The 23,388-nt window shown below is 36.8% G+C and overlaps 1 protein-coding gene across 4 annotated transcripts in view; it reads right to left on the reverse strand.

The window, feature by feature from the left end:
• Positions 1-384: 384 nt before the first annotated feature.
• lbk (leucine-rich repeats and immunoglobulin-like domains protein lambik) overlaps positions 385-23,388 on the reverse strand; it is an 83,959-nt gene continuing 60,955 nt past the window's right edge. For all 4 annotated transcript variants that reach the window (XM_017610271.1, XM_017610270.1, XM_017610268.1 and 1 more), the window contains exons 2-9: positions 10,151-11,429; positions 8,910-8,981; positions 8,380-8,589; positions 5,508-5,651; positions 4,575-5,416; positions 4,101-4,499; positions 3,200-3,481; positions 385-3,127 (exon numbers count right to left, since the gene is read on the reverse strand). In XM_017610271.1, the coding sequence (XP_017465760.1) occupies positions 1,554-3,127; positions 3,200-3,481; positions 4,101-4,499; positions 4,575-5,416; positions 5,508-5,651; positions 8,380-8,589; positions 8,910-8,981; positions 10,151-11,202 (4,575 nt within the window). In that variant the 5' untranslated portion in view covers positions 11,203-11,429 and the 3' untranslated portion in view covers positions 385-1,553. The remainder of the gene's footprint in view (positions 3,128-3,199; positions 3,482-4,100; positions 4,500-4,574; positions 5,417-5,507; positions 5,652-8,379; positions 8,590-8,909; positions 8,982-10,150; positions 11,430-23,388) is intronic.

The raw sequence follows: 23,388 nt of genomic DNA on the forward strand, positions 1-23,388 counted from the left end.
TCAAAGCGGCCACAAGATCGCAAGTTTAGTCGAACAAAATTTGATGTAAATTATACCGATTAAATATGACAGAAAAAATAGTCTTCCAATAGTCTTCTTCTTACCAGAACAATTTAAAATGATTACTTTCGGCTACTAAAAATAGGTCTTATCTTGTACGATTTTCCTTTTTAGAATGGTTTTTTTTCGAATCGGAACAAACAAGAGAATTTCTTTGAACACATTTTCTTTTGCGCAAGTTTTATGACCCCCTTGCCAAATCGTGTGAAAAGCAGATCTGGTGTATTCGTTTTTTGGTGTCTTAGGTCATGTGTTTTTAAAAATTTCATTTCTGTCTATTTCAAAAATATTTGTGTTTTGCAGAGCTAATTAAAAAACGTGAAACATATGTATATGAGCATGCGTAAGTTAATTTTTATAAATTAAAACTGTATTTACATACATACAAATATTTGTATAGTATACTCATGTAGTATATGAGTCTTTTTACTTAAAAATATGTTTACTTAAAGCAATGTTTACAATACGTGCAATTAATTAGGTGGTTTGGCATAACTTTCAACTTAAGTTAGAAATCTACATACTACATACATATATATGTACGTGGCTGTATGTAAGTATGTATTTAAATGTGTATCTTTACAAAAAATACATAGTCTACATACGTATGTATAATAATCTTAACAAATACATAAATACGCGACACTCTTTCCATATATAAATTAGCGTCAAGCGTTTTATACAATATAGCAAAATTCAATTTCTATAGCCGCATTCGACAGATGTCATAGTCATACATATTAATTTATTTAAATAATTATTTAAATTAGCGTAATAAATAATATCACAATGCAGTTTCTAGCTGTAACTTAATTATATTTTTAAAATATGTATGTATGTATCTACGTATACAATTAGAATAGCATAGAAGTAAAATAAAGAAAAAATAAACAAAAACAAATGAAGTGTGCTTAGAATTTAATAGTGATGTAGTGAGCATGCTGCTGTTGTTGTGGTCGTTGTAGTGGCACGACTAAGCCCTGCCTGTATAGAACTTTTCCTCACCTGGTTTTACACTGGTAAGATTTGTTAGTAAATTGCACACCTAGATGTACATGTTTAGCCGACAACTCAAATTCTAGGCTGGAGCATTGCCGTCGCACTTTGCGATTGAAGTGAATCAAGCAGCAGTCACTGTTCACTTTTCATAGAAATTTGTACTATTATTAAACGCAATATAATGCGGCGCTATTTTTATGACACTTTTTTTATCGGTTCTCTGCAATTCATACATGCACTCCTGGATGAATGTATGTACATATGTATATAAATATACAGTAGTATCAATGTGATACTTTGGTAGACATTTTTTTTTTTTTTATATATGTATATACGCGCTGTCTGTATAAATGGACTACAGTCTTATTTGGTGTACTCATCACTGGCTGTAAACACACTTGCTGCTCCTGCGCCAAACTCGCTACTATGCACCCTTAATGCTTTAGCAGCAATGGGTGCACAACTTTTAGGAATTGCCCCATTTATAAATGTACTTAAATATCAACCGTTTGCGCATGCGCTGCATTGCTCCTGGGGTTTGTACTTAATGTGGCTTTACAATTACCACCGAGCGCGGTTAAACGAGCATCCCCACTACCGCCGCCATCAAAACTATTGTCGCTGTAGTTGTTGGGATAGGGTAGCTTTGAAGTTGTCGATAAACGTTCGTAGTGTTGTTGCCTGCCGCCACCGACACCACCACTGATTCGCGCACTTGTGTTGTCGTTATTGCTGTTATGTAAAAAGTGTGTTCGTTCAGTTGCCAGCGCATCCGCATTGGCTTCTAGATCCATTTCAGTCTCCACGTGCTGATCCTTGTCGTTTACTCTCATAGTAGCTGCTCTATGTCGGTCGAAATCTAGCAATTCTACGTCGCATTCAGATACGCCTAGCGCATGCGTTGCAGCATATAGTAAATCCGCATCGTCCATATCACCGCCATCGTCCGTGGGATAAGAGTTTTCTATACCGGCGAGGCGGTAACCACCATTGTAACGACGCGTCGCCTGTGGTGTAGACTCGTTGACCGGCGTTGTGGCGCTATCACCCGACTGTTGCATTTCGCCAGCAGTTGGTGTTGGCAGCAGCGCTGACATTGTGAAATCATCAATGCTTCGTTTTACCGCCGTATCTGAGCCTGTGCCGGAATCTTTGCTGGATAAGTGGTCCTGTGCGTGGTCACCAGTAACGCCTGCGCTGTCCGGCAATGAAATGCGTTTCAAATACGTCAATGTGAAGTGCTCTATATCTGCTTGAGCATCGTTGTCCACATGCTGTTGCAACAGCTGTTGGTAGTTGGGTGTCGGAGTAATTATCAAGTGTTGCGGATGTCTGTCAGCGTCGTATTCATCACCAGCATTCTGCAAGCCCCCTTCAGCACTTTCACAATTGGCGGCATTCGCTTCGAAATCCCCTACACTGTGTGGTCTTTTTCGCTGTGCGTCTTTTGGTATCTTTTGCAGTAGCGTGCGATTCAGGGTGGTGAGTTGGGTTTGATCCAGGGCGCTGCCGCGACTGCCATTGAGAAGTTGCGAGCTGGTCGAAGCAACGCGTGCACCACCACCAATTAGACCCGCACTGCCGGAAAGCAGACCACTGGGTGCACCGCTGATACTGTTGGCATTGTGACTCGTTTCACGACGTCGTTTGAGCGCCTTGCGTCGCTGGTACAGAATCAGCGCAAACGCCACTAGCGCTATAATGAGTACGCAGAGCGCGGCCACGATGACAACACCAAAAAATATCATATTCTGACTCAGTTCCTCCTTTACAACAATCAGCTCAGTTTGTACTGTATACGTTTTGGAATTGTCGCTTATCTCGCAGCGATAATGGCCCGAATCAGCCGATTCTGTGTTCACAATAACCAAAATTTCATGATCGGAAGTGAAGAAGTAACGCTCCGCATCGGCGCTGAGCGTTCCTAAATGGAATGGCTTGTTGTCTTTGAACCACTCGCGATGCGGCTGACTCATATCGGCAGCCAAGTCACTTAGACACTGCAATACGCTCGATTCACCCACCACAGTTTCCTTTCTGACAACCGGTATGTTAGGTTGAGGCTTGTCTGTTGGGAAGAGAGGAAGCGGAAATTAAATTAATGCTTAGGATTTGAGTGACTCTTTTCGCCTGAACTTACCATTTACCACCAATGTGGCATTGACTTTTATTTCACCCGCCGCACTTTCAGCTGTGCATGTGTAAATGCCAGTGTCAATTGGCTTCGCATTGGTAATTATAAAGGCATTCTCCTCGCGTATGACTTGAAGTCGCCGCTCTGTTGCGGCGGGAAAATCGCTTCCGCCGGACTTTTGCAAGGCTATCTCCGGAACTGGGTCACCAGTGGCCGAACAAACTAAACGCGCTGTGTCGCCTGAATCAATGGTTAAGTTTGAGGGTATTTGCAGGAAGGTTGGATGTACTGAAAACGAAATAATAAGTAGATTATTTTGGGGTGTTTCTATATTACTACTGGACCGATTTCGAAACGAATAAGATTGCGACATTTATCGAGTTATCGTAATATATCGAGTTCTTTCAACCCATCGATGTTTTTGAAATTTTCAAAGTATCTCAAGGTATCGAAATTTCTAGGGTCATATCAGTTTATCGAGTTATCATTATTTATCGAATTTCACCGTATAGAGATATCAAACTTTGTCGATAGATATCGAAATTTATGGAGCTATCAAAATTTACTAGAGTTATGGAAAGTTTAAAATCAGAAAGGCGTTGATACCAATAATATTTTTTTTATATTATCAGTGTTTTGGAGAATAATAGCTCTGTGTTTAGTTTTCCTGAACCTGTAGGAATTAAAATGTCCAAAATAAGAATCGAATGAGATTTTCCGAAAGACAAGCACTTAAAAAAATCGAGTTATACTATTTGTTCTTAAAATTTCTAATATAGTCAATTTCATGATAAAAACAATGTTTTTGTCGTGGTTAATTTTTATAGACGTTATTGTCATTCTTATTGATATCATGTTAACGTTGTTATTGTAATCGATAAAGTTTCTATATTCTAATTCTACTTACTTCCAATTGAAATTTTAAATTTCTGTGAATACGTCGTGCCGAAGGCGTTGGATATAACACACTGATAGCGTCCCGCATTCGCATAGCTGACGTTGTACAGTCGCAAATAACCAATTATGGTAGTCTGATTGGTAGCGTGATCTTGACGTATTCGGGTTTCCGTAGTGCTGTAACTGTCTCCGCTTGCTACAGCGCCACTGTGATGCGGTGTGAAAAAGTGGCCACGCTCGCGTTCGCGTATATTTTGATTATCGTGACGCCACTTAATCTTTAGCTCGTCGGCGGCAGCCAACGATGCTGCCGTTGGTGAAATTCCAATGCATTCCATTGTGATATTCGCACCCTTCACAGTGAGCTGAGTAGATGGCTCTTGTACGATGGTGGGTTTGGGTGAGTTGGCTAAAAGTGGAAAAAAGAATTTTGTTTTTACCGATAAATTCAAATGGCAATAAATATTTTAGGCCCCACACTTACCACACTCCAACTCGTTGGCGTTCAACGTCAGAAGATGACGATCGAACAACGCCTCCGGATAGCCGCACACCGCATTTTCCGTTTGCACTTGCGTGCCGATGGTCGATTGTTCATTGTGACGCAGCCAACGTTGGAACCAGAGTAACTCACAGTCGCAGATAAAATTCAAAGATTTAAAGCTTAACTTCTGCAGATGTGGCATGTGGTCGAAGGCGCCCGACTGTATGGTGGCCAATGCATTGCCACCCAAGTTGAGGGACTCTAAATTTCCGAGGCCGCTAAGCGATTTGCTCATGATCTGCTTCAAGTTATTGCCATACAAGTCCAACTTTTTTAGCTTGCGTAATGCTTTAAACGCAGGCGTAGCGCCCTGATCCTCAATGATCCAGGCGAGTTTGTTGCGACGCAAATTCAAATCCTCTAAATTTTTCACACAATCAAATGTGTTCTCTGCCAGATATTGGATTTTGTTGTGACCCAAATTCAGGTGTCGCAAACGTTTAAGACAATCCAAGTGCTGCGGCTTGAATTCGCTGATGTTGTTGTGTGACAAATCGAGCGAAATTAGTGACTGCGTGAATTCCCAAGTGTCTGGCTCAATGCGCGAGATGGAATTATTTGATAAGCTCAAGTGATGCAATTTTGTGAGATTGAAGAGCCCCTGACGGCTAAGCGATGTGATGCCATTATGGTCCAATTCAATCGTTTCGATGGCGTGCATTACATAGAAAACGCCATCTTGCAGAGCGCGTATGTTATTGGATTTGAGAAAGAGCTTTTGAATTGATGGCAAACCGCGAAATGTTGACCAATTGATTTCAAGCTGATTGTTATTTAACGAGCTGTGAGGGTATAGAAATCAGAAAAAAATTGTAAAACCGTAAAAGTAGGAATTAGATTTGAAATGGTAGTTCCCATTTTAAGTTTACGTACAGTTTCCGCAATTTGTGTAAAGTACGAAAAACCCCTGCCGGCAATGTCATTAGGCGATTGTTGTTCAATTCCAAGTCCAATAAATCGCCTAAGTGCTGAAAGGCGTCTTCATCAATAGTACCAATTTCATTTGAGTTGAGTATGCTGTAAAAGAAATTCAAAATTATGTAAATATGTATGTATATGATACACAAAACAATAATAAAATAATAATTGTAAAGGTGTTCTTACACGACATGTATTTGCATCTGTAAATGTGACTTTTTCAATACATATGTAATTGCGTATGTATTTCAAATCCACAGTCTTTATTTAACTATTTAAAAATACGTTCTTTGAAAACGAAATAAACTAAACTCAGATGATTCTATCTGTGTGTCAGATGAAAATAGAAACACACCAAATCTCTGGAAATAATCTTAAATCTTCCACCTGTGGATCTCTACGGCAAATTTCAGGCCGTCTGCGAGGTTAAATACGATCCAGCCGAGAAGAAACCTCAGACTTGGGCAAGCAAAAGTCTTTGAAACTCTACGGAATAATCTACGAGAGCTAGATTATACCACTTCTCTACTCTTTTTAGACAGCGAATTCTTCATACGAGACCCAGAGAGGAACGAATGGGAAGGTGCCATAGACTTAAATCCAGGGTCGACGGCTGTATATACAGATGTTTCCAAGCTCAACGATACAGTGGGTAGCGAGATTTACTTTGGTGAGCTCGCACTAAACCTCAGTTCTCGCCTACCGGACCATTGTAGCGTTTTTCAAGCAGAGCTAAACGCCAAAATGGAGGCCGCTCGGTGGCTCATAACCTCCGGCACTTCAGTATAGCATTTCGCTATTTACTCTGACAGCCAGGTTGCTTTCAAATCCCTAAAATCTAAAGGAATAACGTCCAAAGCAGCCATAGAATGCAGAAAGTTTCTCAACCTGCTGGCATCAAAATGCTCCTCGGCTGTCGTATGGGTCCCTGGAGCCAGGGACATTCCTGAAAGCTGCATAGCGGACGAGCTGGCAAGGAGAGGGACGGAAATATCTGAAGTCAATTCTGCTCAAAATACGGGGATACCTCTAACCTCCTGCAAACACGGACTAAAGGCCGAACTCATCGAAGATGTAAATACCAGGTGGGCTCTAGAAACCACCTGCCATACTACAAACATTGATGTAACGCGATCCCTAGCTCTCACTTGGCTGCACCGCTCTTCTTTCAGATTAGTAGTCGGAGTAATCATCGGACACTACCTGATGAGCACGCACTGAAAAGGGTTAGGACACCCCACCTACGATTTGTGTCGCAGTTGCAGAGACAAGGAAGAAGTGGAGAGCATTGAACATTATCTCTGCCACTGTCCCGCTGCATGCATGCCTCTTTGCCACAGTCTGCGGTTATCCGGAGGCTCGTCCACTTCAGTGTGGAGTTATCACAATTCGAATCAAGGATGAATTTAATAATACTAGACAACTCGAACTTATCACGGAGGTGCAGAACGAATAGACGATGTTAATATGTATGATGGTTTCGGTTGCAGAAGTCCAAACATGTGGGGAAAACCCATCGCTAGTGCCAAAAAAACAAAGCACTTTAAAGTAGCAGAACACCAGCAAGGATTCCGGAATATGCAGAACACCACCCACAGCATAAAGTCAGCATTACACAGACAAGCGATGGAATTTTCTTAGCGCCAAGACATCATGAACTCGTCCCTTCCAGTTAGAAAGAAGTGATGGATAACCAGCTATCTGCGTGGACGTCAATCATCAGTTGATTTCCGTAACGCCAACCACCCTTTCATTGCCACGAAGAATTAAACAGGGGATCAATCAATACCACATACTCTCCCGACACTGTTTTATTTCTACATGGCAAAACTCCCTCCGCCGCCAGCTGGAGATAACTTGGTCAGCTACGCTGATGATTGCACGATCAAGATAACACGCCCGAACTTCAACAGCCTTTGAGGCAAAATCACTGACTATCTCCTGTATCTTTTCTAATCCGAGAAATCTACAGCCACAATTTTCACTCCGTGGATTAAAGATATCAGGCTTGAACTATGTACAACGATGGCGCCAAAATACCGATAGTCACCCATCCTAAAGTGCTGGTAGTCTCTCTCTTGTACTTTTTAGCTTACTCTTCAGGAACCAGTAACAAAATACAAGCTAAGAACACAAAGTCCTCAAGTCTCTAGCCAACACCAGTAGGCGAGCCGAAAAGGAGACCCTGCTCATCACAAAATACAAAGCGAACGGCCGGTTAGTGGAAATCCGCAGCGCTAGGAGATAGCGCTAGACAAACCTGCTGTTTCCGTGTTATTTGCACTTTTAGAAACCTGAATCACCAGAGAAGTTATGATTTGGATTTGGATTCAGCCATGAAAAAAAAAACAACCATAAATAAGCGGAACTGCGCCCATTACCAAAAACTTTATAGGTATATAACTCTTTGCTATAAGGCGATTATAAATCATATTTTAGCTTTTGTAGTTAATGAAATACCTCGGCTTTTCCATTTTAGAAAATTGCCGTTATATGCGCATCTAGAGCAAAATTGCAATAATCTATCTTCAATAAAAAGTTTTCGAATTACAGAATTAAAGGCAACAAGATGTGCCACATCTTAGGCTGTGCGTCGAAGACCTTTGGAAAAGTGTACTCTGGTTTCTGGTAAAATATGTATTAATTTTGTCGTCTTTGTATATCGAATCAAGTGTACAATAACTAACTATGCTTTCGAAGAGTATGCCAATATATGTACTATGTATAATATCTACATATGTATAAAGTATGCATGTATGTAAATAATAAAGCACGCAAATGTAATAGAGCGTTAAAATGCAATGTAGATAAATCAATTGGCACTTACAGATGCGCCAAACGGTTGTTTGGCGGAAAATAACTGGACTCTATAGCGTGTAAAAAATTTCTGGACAAATCTAACGATTTCAGCTTCGGTAAGGCTTCCAATGCCGCGCTACTAATACGTTGTATACGATTATTAGCTAAATTGAGCTGCTTTAAAGCGCTGAGCTCACTGAATACGGGAACACTTTCCAGTTGGTTGCGTTTTAGCGTGCTGTAAGAGAAGAAGAAAAAACATCAGCAAAGTGATCTTGAATTAGTGGCATAAAAAGAGATGGCGAAGAGGTATGGACGGAGAAAGGAAGCAAATAGATAGAATAATTGCATTAATCCTAACACAAGATACATTGTACGATTCATGAAAGAAATTAATTTAATAAAGTCAAATACGTGACTATTGTATAGTTGCTACATATGCATGTATGTATGTATGTGCTGCTATTGCATTCGTTTTAAGGCTTTCTAAGCAAAGTCATTTATCATACAATAGTATCATGCTTAGAAGAGTTTTAGTTCTATTGCTTATGTGCTTACAGTTTTATTAATTCCGTTAGATTCATTATCTGCAGCACACTTGTATTATTCAGTTTATTACCAACCAGATCGCTGCAAAGAAACAAATGTTTATAAATTTAGAATATTTGAATATTATTATTGTGTATGTCATGGTTACTCATATAAATTAAATAAATCGTAAAAATAACTATTCATTATAGTAATTAGCAAAATACAATTGCCCGTTGTTTATACGCAAAATTGTTGTTTACATCCGCAATATTTTTACTTTGATTTTTCGTACATGGCCTTTCTCGTATTTATCCATTTGGGCAGCACATCTACTTAAACTGCATTTTGAGGCATTAAATATTTGGCATAATTAGCTGAAGCAGATGGAAGGCTATTAAATGATTGACTGCATAAGTTGGAGTAACATCCCGGCCGGAAATTCTCTAGCCAAAGCCCTGATTCCGCCTAGAGCCTGGCTAGATTTCCCTAACTAAGATATTTTTTAGCAGTGCCCAGCTGTTGCTGCCAAGAATTCTTAGAAAGGCTCTATGAAAAGGTCAAGTCTTACATTTTATATTAGGGACTGTATGGGAATTCTAAGTAGTAATTCGACAGTTTATTAGACGGAAGCTGTTCAGAATCACTAGACATTGACTGCTTAGATCGAGCGTTACCTTTGTGTCTGGCAGCTCGACAAGGGGGCACTAGACGGAAGAAAGCAATTCTCACCAGCGCACAGTGGTACCGTAGTAGGTCATTCGAAAAAAATATTGATGTGTCATTTTGACATCATATCTTGTCTAATTACTAACAAACAGCCACTCTAACTGGAAAAAGAAAAAATAAAAATTTTTTAACGCATAAGTGCTTATTATTTCTAAAACTACGCATTATTTTAAGTGAATCGCGGAGATTTTGATCAAAAATATTTACTTGTCAGAACTTTTTTGATATGGAGCTGAAAGCTGAAGGTATTCTAAAAAACTGCGTACTCAACTTTTTTCTAAAGAGTGTAAATAAAAAGTGCAATATTTCGATGAAAATTTGCAGAATTTTCTTGGAATTATTTTGGAACTCTGTTTTTTGGGGTTTTTGTTGTAGAATTAACCATATTTTTATAAAAAATTAGCGAAAAATAAAATATTTAAAAAATAGTTGCCCGTATTGTGAAAAATTCGCTGTACCTAACCTTTATTGACTGAATGTATAATTCCAATTAAAAATTAATACATATACATATGTAAGTATGTAAATAGTTTTGCACTTACAGCGTTTGCACGTAGCCGGGCAATATGGGGACACGATCCAAAAGTTTATCACCACAATCGAAGTACGCATCCAAGCATTTGCATTCCTTTGGACAATCCGTTGATGTGCCCACACCAAACAGTCGGCCGCCGCCACCGCTGCCATTGCTATCGTTACTATTTCCACCGGCTTTGCTATTAACGGCGGCAGCTAACGCTTTCACCGCCTTTTCATACCGCTGACCATCATCGGCCACAAAACCAGCTGTCTCCAATGAAGTATCTGCATCTGCATCTGCCGCCACTGGAGCGGCCGCATCCAAGTCTAATAAATGCTTTGGAACAAATCCAGCAGCCATCGCTGAGGCTGCCACTCCTTCTACGGCACCGCCCACGTCCGTGCCACCATCAGCAGCAATCACTTCGGCAGCGTTACCTTGACGATTTTTCGTCAGCATCGCAAACAATTGTTGTTGTTGGAATTGACGTTCCTGTTGTAACGAGGATAGAGGCGACGAGATGGGCACTGCTGCTGCTGTCGCCAAAGTCATATGACCAATTAGTGAGATGGGCGCGAATGCGAAAGAGAGCGCTACCGCTGGTACAGCAGTTGTCAATAGGCCGTTTAATGTTGCTGTTGCAGTCTTTGTTGACACAGCTGTTATCATAATTGTAGCAGTTGTAGTAGTGGTTGTTGTTGTTGTTGCTGCCAGTGTTATCAACAGTACGACAGTGGCAATTAGTAATCGATTGATATTATTGAAATTGTAATAATTAGTGCGAGTACTGTTATTTTCATGTTCCATTTGCACAGTCATTGACTTTTTGCTCCTTTGCCATTGCTTTGCAATTTTCGCGTGCCAATTAATGTTGCTGCAGCTCGTGTCGCTACTACTGCTGTTTCTGCTGCTCTTTGTTTTGCTCTTATTTTTGTTAGTGGTCACGGTGCTCACTTCCGTTGCGCGCCACTGCGATCGCTTTGGTCGTAGCTGGCTTTGCTTTTGTCCATTTTGACATTGGTGTTGTAATCGCTGCATTACTGTGCAATCGCAAGTGAGGCCGTCAGCGCTCATTTTTATTTTCTTTATTTATTTTTTCCCCCCAACCAACCTTCTTTTCTTAAGGATTTTTTCTTAATCTTTATCCGTTTCATTCGGATTAAAATGACCCATGGTGGTTGAAATATTAGTTTTTGAATAAGTAATTTTTTTCATTTTGTTATGATGACAGCTTCAATGCCGTTGAGCATATTGATATGAAAAACGTTGGAATCCAAGGTTTGGTATTCAATGATTCAAAACTGAAATGAAAATAAAAAATTTACATATAAAATATTAGTTTGTTTTGTTAAACCTGAAATAGTTTTATTGGAAAACTGTTACGTAACTTTGTAGGGTTTTCCAAAAATACACAGCAAAATCAACTTTTTGGAATTTTCCTGCTGTCAACCCCCAGAACTGAAGAATATCGAAAATAAGAACATTTTTTAATGCCCAACTTTGTCAATACAATTTTTGCCATTTAGTGCCTAGTACAAATTCAGCATAAGATAGAAAGTGTTAACAAAGATTCTAATAACAAAAACTTTACTTTTGATCTCTGGTGTGGGGCAAATTTACGGAATATTTTGTCACAATTTTCAAGTGCGTTATTTATTCCTGAATTCGGCACAATTTTAAATTTTCAAAGTCCATCACTGGTAGCTTAAAATGTCAAAATGGAACATTGAAATTAATCTTTTGATGCAAAATAGGACTACTAATCAGCACATCCATTATCTTAACTATGAATGAACATCTGACCATCTCCCATCAGCAAATTTAGAACCTTCAGATGGCTTTTATATGGTGGACGATTTTTTAGCGAGTCCCATGATTTCTGTACCTCGGACTCTATAATTAGTAAACCACAATACATCATTTGTATGCAACTTTATAAACAAAGAAACTTTCTACGAAGTTTTCTTCACCCAAGGCTAGCCGAAATAACGTGGCCTTGGATGAATGGACATGACTAGGGAACGGATTTTATGGAAATTGCCCTGTGTTCTGCAAAAGAGATAGAGTATATTCGATTAAGAATGTCCACGATTTAGCTTTCCCTGACTCCATATGCATATACACAGTCGATGTTGCCTCGTTTTTGCCTTTTTTAAGATATTTGGTTTTTTTTGCATTTTCTCCCTTTAATTGTAAAGGGCAAGGAATAGGCCCTTATTCCTGATAATATGAAAGTTTTAAACGTTCCATGGGCGCCACCTGTATCAACTCACGTCGAGTGCACGTTTAGTACATTCAAGGCTTTTCTTCGCGAAAATCTAATGAAAATGCTGCCAGAAAACTTCAAAATGCATCTTGTGGTTCAATGTTACTACAACTATAGTGATTAAAGTTTTGTGAGTTAAAAACTCGAAAGCAGTCAAAGATTCAAAGTAGAAATATTTTAAATAATGAAATTAGTTCATAGTTTTCCTCTTTATACTTGTAAAATAAACATTTCTAAACAAAATGTATTTTTTGATTATTTTTCAGTTTTTGCCTTTTTTAGTGCCTTCTTTTGCCTTTTTTGCGATTTCTGGTGCCTTTTGCTGCTTATTTCGTTATTTTATTTTGTCTTTTTTATCCTAAAAATGCGTTCCCTGGACATGACAATTGTACAAAATGACATTGCAGAAATAATAAATATATACAGTTGTCCACAAAATAATAGGAGTGCGATATTTTGACCAGTTTTGGCTATTTGTCTTTTGTTTATTTAATGTTTATTATTTTTTTATAAAAGCCTAGCTGGCTATACAACAAACACCATATAAATTCAGATTTTAAACTTTGTATAAAAACTATAAAATTTTGCAATTTTTGTATTGTACAAATTTTAATTAATATTATTCTTTTAAGACAATCTGTATTTTATGTTTTCAATTTAATATTCATAAGCAGGCAACAGATTTTTAGGACCTAAAAACCTATAAAAAAGGCAAAATAAAATAGCGAAAAAGGCAGGAAAAGGCACTAGGTATTGCAAAAAAAAACCAAAATAAGGCACTAAAAATACCGAAAATACAAAGAACAATCAAAAAATACATTTATTTTAGAAATTTTTATATTACAAGTAAAAGAGAAAAACTATGAACTAGTTTCATTAATGAAAAATTTGTTACTTTGAATCTTTGACTATTTTATCCTTTCGAGTTTCTTAACTCAACAAAACTTTAATCGCTATAGTTGTAGTAACATATGAACCACAAGATGCATTTTGAAGTTTTCTGGCAGCATTTTCATTAGATTTTCGCGAAGAAAAGCCTTGAATGTACTAAAGTGCACTCGACGTAAGTTGATACAAGTGGAGCCCAATTTAAATATGGAACGTCTGAAACGTTGATATTATCAGGAATAAGGGAGAGGCCTCTCGCTCCTTCCCTTTCATTTCGACAAAAATTACGTACGAAAGGAGTGTAAAATTTAATTTTGACAAACAAAAACAAAAACATAAAAACATGCGATCATGAGATCATTACAACGTACACTAGCAAAACGAAACAATTTATCACAACTAAAGCACAGAGAATTTTTCACAATGCATGTACCTTTTTTGTTCCTTAAAAAATACAGTTTATACTAAATACATCAGAAAATATAAAAAAAGAATTTCTAAACTTTGTGGAAAACTCGGGAAAATGCAATAAATTTGCATACAAATTCGGAACATTTCTCTTTAGACTTTTTTATAAAAGTTTTGAAACGAAATTTACAGTTTTGCAGCCCATAAAAATTTAGTTGATTTTTGGTATTATTTTTACTGAGAGTTTCTTCCATACAAACTATGTTCCACATTTTTTTGTATGTGGAAGACACGGTCAGGAAAAATAAATAATTGCAAAAAATCAACGAAATTTTCTGGTAACTTCATACTTTCACTTTACTAATTGGCTAAAAATCTACATTTTCAAAATTTGTGATCAGATGAAAGAGTCCCCGAATCAATAATTTTGTACGGCACGGTACTTATAAGTAATCAAAGAAAAAAAAAAATACAAGGTAACATTATCAGTAATTTGTTTCGTTGCTGTGAACTTGTTTAAAAACTTCTGGCTTTTGCTTAATACAATTGTAAAACTCTGTGCATGTCATTTTAAAGTATTTAGGTACATACTTATATTAATCATCAACTATTGCTTGTGCAAAACGTGCTAAATTAAAAAAAAAATTGCATATGAAAGAGCACCAACCCAACTCGTAATAAATTTAAGTATGTATACAAATTTTAGTATTTAGTATAGAAATATTCAATTCAAATACGCCAATATTAAAATGAAGCGCTTTGCACTTAACGGATGCTTTTTCATAATTAAGTTAAAAAAAAATAAAATTTAAATTCATGCTGCCTGTAATGGGATTTGAACCCTGACGCTCTGGAAATTAGCAATTTGTGGCAAGGATCTTCGTGCACTCCAGACATGTGCTACAGCCAGACATGTAAATGTGCATTCAAATGTTCAGTTTGATTCAACACCACGTGTGAGTGGTATGAAAGTATTGTTTTTAAATACGAAAATTTTTAAAACGATAATCAAATAAAAAATATTCATGTTTACTTTGCGTTATTTCCCCCAGTAAATTTATAAAATTTTTCTTAATATTACAACGCGTTTTTTCTCTCAGTTTAGTCATTTTTATTCAAAATTTGTGCAATAAAATCGAAAACCGGGACATTTTAAGGTTGGACCGGGACATGTCCGGGACAACCGGCACGTCTGGCAGCCCTAGGCTTACGGCCAATGACATGCCCATGGTAAAATAATGCCTTCTTGAAGCGAAAGGGTAAGCGATTCCCATCGCCTAATTCGATTCCATTTTAATTTCTGTGGTAATCGTGTTTTTGCTGCGATTTACATATGTATATTTTTGTACGTACAATCTTTCAAAACGGATATTTTTGTAAAAACAAATAAGTGAAAACAATCTAAATACGCTGGCACTCATTAGCATCATTATATCGTTAGTATAGTATGGAAAGGGCGTATCACACATCGTCGCTGAAATACAAAAAGCCGTAACTAACTTAAAATCCAAAATTCACTTTTTGATTGATTAAGTGCACTCCATCGAATTATAAGTACCCGCATCGTTTATAAAACAAAAAATCGTTGTTACTTGTAGCTTTTTTGCCTTTCGGCGATAATGTATGTATGTATGTACTCACATATTTATTTACAAAAATTTACCACATTGGCAACCACAAAATTAAAGTACAAATTTATTAGCAATAAAAATAACCACAGAAGTGCGCAATGGAGCAATGCAAATTAAAGCGAGCTTAAGATCAATACAAAAGTCCATAAAATAATGAGAGATCAAATTCAATTCAGTTTAATTTTTAGCAAACTCGTAAACAGCAGCAAAAAACAACGTACAATAAAAAATGCACCTAAAATAACAATAAAATCAAAAAAATCACAGAAAAGTGTAACAAGTGCAAAATCCATAGAATGCTCGAATGGTACTTGCAATATAGCACCGAAAGCAGCAGCACGTTAACATAACAAACAACGATAACAATGAAAGCCAGAAAAAATTAAACAAAAACCAAAACGCGAAAATAAATAAGATCAATGCACTTGACGCGGTCGAAGTAATTAGCAAATTAAGAACGAAAAGTCGTTTATCAGTACATACATGCACACATGTACACATGTACATACATATATGGGGCATTCCATCCCAAAATGGACGGGGTTCACACTTTAGGGTTGATGGATAAACATAAATAATATATAAATATGAAATCTGAGCTTGATTAATACATTTTTAAATACTTTACATTACAAAAACAAAAACAAATCGATTTAATAGTTTTCCAAATATCTCGAGAACGGGGCGAGAAAAAAATTAAACAAAATCACATATACACACATCAAAATTCTCTATGAAAAGAAATATTTTTTTTTTAATTTTTTATTCTTGAAAAATTTTTCACATACAAATTTTTTCATCCATCGCCGTCCATTTTGGTATGGAACGCCCCATATACTTACATATGTATGCATGTATGAATGTTCATGTGAGAATAAGAATTCGAATGTATTGCAAATCGAAGACCAATTCTTAGTGCTTACTTTCAATAAAAGGTCAGGCAGTGCAAAATTAGAAAGGAAAGCTGGCTAGTGTTGTGCAAAATATTCCAATGGATGCATACTGCAGAAAACTGTTTTTGTCTTCTCTGAAGCAATTTATCTGTGAATCAATTGTGGTCAAGCTCAACTAACAGTGGACAGAGAAAGCTGGGAGAGATTGGGTAAGACCAAAGGGAAAGAGTTGTTAATAAATAAATAGCTCATCTCATATTGAGCCTTAGTGTAATGAATAAGAGCCTTCTATCTTAGTCGATTTTGGAGTTAACATTGAATACACTGGCCAACAATATGTTGCGATGGAGCCATTGCTGTAGGATTCGTTTTATTATTATTAAATTGGTTCTAGGTTTTAAGATACATATTTCCGATATAAAGATGCAGTACCTGTTAATATGACGTACATATAAATGGTACAGTCATAACTAAATGTAAAATAACCATTCGACACTAAGGCAGGGACCACACGTTTTGTACATTTGTACACATTTTTAAATTTTGATGCCCACATAGTGGTGTTGTCTAGAAATAAGTTCAGCTCAATGAAAAAAGCCTACTCTGTTGCTGTCAAAATGTACAAAAGTACAAATCGTGTGATCCCTGCTTAAGACGAGCACACATTCATACATACATACATATGTACATACATATGCATGCACAAAAGTATTTCCCGTAATTAAGTTTAACAGCATAGACCATATTATATTTTGACGTTACTAACAGCAAATGCCAATTCAAACGGCCAATCATCAACAAAGACAAGTTCACAGACCAAACTTCAAACACAAATTGTGTGAGCGACAACAAGAAACAAAACCAGAAAGTAAACGTCTAAAGGTGGTTGACACGAGGAAATGTGCAGCATGTAGATACGAAACGAAGTCAACAAGAATGCTTAGCGAATTGCCAAATTAAGCTGACTAGAAGAGTGAAGCTGTGTAAAATAGTTTTGCCCTTTTTTAGGTAGACTGACCGAACAGCTGTTCGTATGTAGGCATGCCCCGTAAATGGATGCTGCGAAACTTGTATGAAGCACAAAAAGTTAGAGGAAGAAAAACTAAACCGACTTAAAATGTGCTTATGGGAAAGATTCATGCCCATATATGAATGTATATGTAAATACATATGCATGTACATATGTACATAGGAACATTAGATCGGGTCGAAACTCATACAAAACAATAAGGCCAAAAAGACGGCCAAATCAGCTGTGCCTGATATTTTCTTTTTATTTATGGCCGAACTCCGAATAGAGATTTATCATTGAAAAATTGTTACACTTCAGAGGGTAAAAATCGTAATCTGTTAAAATATTTAATTTTATAAAAACGATAGATATGCCTAGTGGGGTATAACTAGGGATAATTAAATTTGATAATCGAAGGAGGTACTTCTGACCAACAAGGTTTTATATATTTTCATATATACAGTGGAGGCCACATAATTACTTCTTCAGTAGTCTTGAGCTTTGTTGACATTTCATGAGTTATGGAGTTTTAAGCTTCAAGGAACTTATATGGATTACAGCAATCTTTAAGATATGCGCAAGATTGTATGTATGCAATGCATCTATAACTCATTAAATGTCAACAAAACACAAAATACAAAACTACTTCTTGTAATATTGTAGCATGTACGGCAAACCGAGTCAGAAATCCTTGCGAGTTTGACGTACTTTTCCTTTTAAATTCCTAGAATATCTATATCACGGAATGGTTACCAAATATATGCAATGAGTACTTGGCTTATGAGCCGTAACAATTGGTGCAAATGCCTACTGATATTAATTCTAAAAATAATATGACGAAATAATTCCCACCAAAATCTCAAAGTACTCCTGCACTTATATCAGCCCTCAATTTATTTACTCATTAGTCAGTTAAAAATAAATTCGATTGAGTTGAGTGTTATATGCTTTACTTCGTGACCCGGATGGGGACTACCAGAAACAAGCGTTACGTGAGAGTGTAGGTGGTGTTAGCCGTATATAAGTAAAAAATTACAATAACAAATTATACGCAGATATCCGTAGTGGCATTGGTATGAATTAGAACAAACACATATTCTCAGCTGTCGCCCCAACAACACCTTGTTAAATACACCTTGGTTTTTCCATGGTGTCGCGCTCTCATTTTTACCCTCTTGTTTGCGTGCACCTTATTGATATTTTCTTGAATTCAATTGGTCCGAAAATTGAACTAAAAAAAACTCACATCACTTAGGTCATTATATGAATATGAATTTATCTATTGATTCAATGAGAGAATTGAGCATTACAACGATTCATGTCAATGGAGAACTTACTAATTATTATATATAATTATGGCTACCCAAATATCAGCATTATCTCGAACCTCTTGACCTTGTTTTTTTTTTTGCTTTTTGACTTTGTTGGGTTTCACTGATTTTATCTTTAGTGGTCTTAAACTTTTGCGCAAAAAAAAAGGTTGTGAAGGAAACAAACGTTGGGATTTTATGTTGAGAAAACCTTTCAAGCTGTGGACTTGGCGTTAAAAATTTGTTTGTGACCAGTCCTAATATACCACATGCATTTTACTCATTGATGTGCAACAATGTAGCGAGTAAATCCATAACTGATTTATGTTTGGAAAGGTGGCGAGTAATTAGGTTCATTGGTGGTTGCAATATACATATGTTGTAGTGATCAGCGAATTTTTCAAAGAACTCTTGAATCCAGAAGAAACAATTTTTTTGGTTTTCCAAGCACGGCAACGTTTTTCTGTTGAAATAAAATAACAACCGGAAGTGGCAGTTTCATCTATTAGTTTGTAGAAGACTTATAACCAAACTCATCAAACTATAGCGAAACTAACTACAAACTAACTAAAAGCATTGAAAATGCTCTTAAATAATAAACAAATATTTATAGCACTCAGATTTTTAAGTGTTTGGTCGAAAACTTCGTCTTCAATATATGGTGTGCGCCTTATTGTTCTAACACTAATGGATTGAAATACAGTTTTAAATTGACGCTGAACGCCAAGTGATTTCCTGAGATGGGGCCTGTTCGAGGCACGTAATAAAAGCGGTATTACTGCCGTACTGATGAAAAATGGCAACATTGTTGCAACTGCCCAACTAATATTACATTGCTAGAAATTCACACAGAACGCGATACTTTAATAATTCGCGCAACACTGCGGTTGTGATTGCAGCTCGAACAAGCCCATGCTTTTCCATGGCAGAAATACACTTTGAGGTTGGTCATTGCTTGCCGTGGGGAGACCATTATTAGAAAAACTCGTTTATTTGTTTTATGTTGCTCAGACAAGTAATCGAACCTGGGTCATACCTTCTCCAAGATTGTCCCGGAATGCAAGTAAAATCTAAAATCTATTGCGAAGATAAACAATTCGAATTTATGTCGGTGCCTGGAAGTGGCGAAGTGTAGTTCTACGACGCATTCTATGGCACCAGAGTCTATGGCCGGTTCAGGTTTTATCTGAACAGTCAGGTAGATCAGGGATCTCGTGAACAAGATGCACAGGGATCGTAAAGATTTAACACCTTCAAAACAATTAAATGCTTCTTGAAAAATCCAAACACAGCGATAGCAAGACTACTTATCACGCCCAAATGGAAGGAACGCGGTCCATGGACCCAGCATATGACTACCATAAGTACCGTTGGCAAGATAACATGTGTTCCCTGCCTGGAGAAGAATGGTAATACTAGGCATTTTCCCTGCTTTGTCGGCTTTCGCCAAATTATTTCATTAAGGCGTTATTTAACAAAGAGTTTCATGAAGTTTCAAGCGGACTTGACATTATATCATTACCTTTCTTGCCATCCATACTTCCCCTCCTAGGTTTTAAGCACAATGGGCATGCCTGAGTGCCTGAGAATAAAAATCCAAATACAATAGTAAATGGTTCTTTGGATCTTTTTAGACATGTTCTACGTTTTCATAAAAGAGCTGGCTTTATATGAGACCTTTAATTTATTGGACACAACGGCATCACAAACTTTTCTCCTATTCTCCGAGTGACGGGAAGTCCATCCTATTAAATGGCACATACTTGATTTTTACAGATTCAGAATTTGTGGACAAAAAATACGTAACTTTTGCTTGAAACTTTTATCTCGGCAGTGCATTTTTCAGCGTCTAATTACTTCTGGACTTCTAAAATGGAGGAAAATATTTTTATTGGAAAATGCAAAAATATGATTTCCAAGTCGGAGATGCCCTATCTTTTGATCGTATTACCGACTTCCAATTTCGAACGAAAGTTGGTTATATGGACCTGAAGTCCATCTTTTTAAATAGAACAGGCATGCCTTTAGCCCAGATTCGGATTCCACGGACAAAAATACATAACTCTTGTCGGAAGCTTTTCTCTGGAATGGACTTCCGGTCTGTTATGAAGCTACACGTGAACTGCTGGGGAGAATTTGAGATTAATTCGATTTGGACTCGTAATTAATTCTCGACTCGATCTCATATGCTTCCTTTATAGAGAATTCACTTAGCGAACCTAACTTAATATTTTCTTATCACATCGATAGATATTTTTTCTTATCCATCCATTCATTCCATATAGAGAAATCGAAATGGGACTAGTCGATTTTTTTTTGCAGGGATTTTAAAACTGCGCACATCACTACCACTTCCACTACAACTTCGAATTTCACCCGTGACCTTTGACACTGTCTGGCTAAAACGAATAAAAACTGCGAATGCAAACGTGTGAACGAACTAATTGATGGTGGGAAGTGACAGCTGCAGAGGCGGCGGCAGAGGCGGCGGCAGTGACGTCGAAGCCGACTTATACTCGCACAATAACTTGTGGCATTTTGCTCTTCGTACTTTTCTCTGTCCTGTTCTGGTTTTTATTAAGAGTTTTTCATTAGTTTTATTTTGCATTTATTTCTCGCGCCTTCGCATGTTGAGAACTCTTGTTTTTTTTTCTACAAACATATGTACATAGCACATAAGTGCATATAGTAGATGTTTTTATTGCTCATTTCGTTTTTCTTCGTTTTGTGGCGAGCTTTTGGCTCAGTTTGCCCCGCATTGGTGCTACGTTGTCTGCGACGACTAATTAGGTAATCAAGTATGTATTTACAAGAACTGCAACGTAAAAATAACAAAAAACAAAAACACAACAACAACAAATCATGAAACTAGTGCATGGCAGCCACGGCGACGACGAGAATAACGACAGCAACGAAAACAACTGCAACAACTAAAGCTGAAATTAGTCCAGAACGTAAACGCAGCGGTACGTAACCCCGTGTCAGCTGACACGGGGTTACGTACCGCTGCGTTTACGTTCTGGACTAATTTCAGCTTAAGCATTCAACGTAATACCAATTTGCGTAGACTAGAGCAGCGCAGACCAGCAGTTGTGTTTATAAAATTAGTAGTTCTGTATGTATCTTGATGTGGTGCTCCTGTTTTCATATTGTAAAGGTATCGGGGCTGCGAAAGTAAAGTCTACCACTTCTTATTTGTCAAATCGTCGCCTGCACAGAGAAAATGATACAGGTAAAACGCATGGTACAATTATTAAAGGTATTGTCTTTCCAGAGAGTTTTACTTCACATCGAAATTCGTGCTCCCTTATTTTCATTTTGACACATTTCAATGTTGATTCTTTTACTTTTAGGTGGCTTTGCTTTTTGATTTCGCTCAATTAAATCTTTATAATTTTTCAAAAAAAAAGAAAAAACGTTTGAAATAAATTGAGCAATACAAATTTTTGTATTGTTTACTAAGCAAATGTTTATTCAGCTTTTGCAAATTAAATAAGCTCTCTGCAAGAAGGTTTGTTAAAAAAAATACATGGACATTCATATGTATATGGTATATGGTGGTATATGGTATCCCTCTTTCCTTACAGTAAAGCTTTTAGTGTGGGCAACAATGATGTTTTTCAAATAACGCAGATCGGAATATGCGCCCTCTGGGAAGACAATACCTGTAATTATTGTACCATCGGTAAAACGCAAGTTTTTAAAAGAAACTGAAAAATAAAATTTTTTGATATAATTTTATTTCATACAAAATAAAAAATACAAAGTTTGTATTTACGACTTTAAAACGAAACATTCGCAAAATAAAAACGATCGTTAAAATATATTCACTTTTTTTACTGAGGAGAACAAACGAAATAACGCCAAAAATTCGTATTTTTCAAAACTAAAATGAAACAACGAGTTGTAGTGCGACACAATTTTCAACAAGTAAAATTAAACTAGACACTTTTAAAATAAAAACGTTAATTTATTTTAAGTTAATTGAGTACGAAAAATATTTAAAACTAAAATGTTTTGCGTTAGAATTTATAAAGCTACCTAGCCATAATGAAAAACATTTCATATGTTCGCATCATTTTTTCGAAAAAATTGTGTTCAGATAAATAAGTTACTTCAATCTTCAGAAAAGGCGAATAATGAAGGATGTAGTAAATTTTTTTTTGACACACAAAAACGAAAACATAAAAACATGAGATCATTAGAACGTACACCAACAAAGCAAAATAACTTATTACAACTAAACCAGAGAATTTTTCACAGTGCATGCAACATCTTTTTATTCTTTATAAAAATACGGTCTATACTACATCAAAAAACATAAAAATAAAATTTCTAAACTTTGTGCAAAACTCGGGAAAATTCAATAAATTTGCATACAAATTTGCAACTTTCTAACCAGACTACCTATATAAAAATTTGAAAATTAAGTTTTCTAGCCCATTAAGTTTCAGTTGATTTTTGGTATTGTTTTTACTGAGAGTTTCTTCCATAAAAACTATGTTCGACAATTCTTTTTATATGGAAGACACTGTCAGCAAACAAAAATTGCTAACAATCAACGAAATTTTCTGGCCACTTCAGACTTGCACTTTATTAATTGCCTCAAAAGCTACATTTTCCAAAATTTCCTAAAAGATCTGATTAGAAAATCTAGTCTGATGAAAGAGTCTCCGAGCCAATAATTTTGTACGGCACTGTACCTACATATAAGTATGTACTCTAGGTTTCAAGAAAGAAAAAAATGCAATTACAAATTACAAGATAACATTAAAGTCATGTTGTTGTTGTAGCGGCTACAACAACCCCGCCCAGATCGGCTGATATCTCAGTCGTTGTCGTCGAGTTCCAC

This window comes from Rhagoletis zephyria, unplaced genomic scaffold, assembly GCF_001687245.7.
Source record: "Rhagoletis zephyria isolate East Lansing unplaced genomic scaffold, Rhagoletis_zephyria_1.1 Rzeph_scaffold_00295, whole genome shotgun sequence".
Lineage (NCBI taxonomy): Eukaryota > Metazoa > Arthropoda > Insecta > Diptera > Tephritidae > Rhagoletis > Rhagoletis zephyria.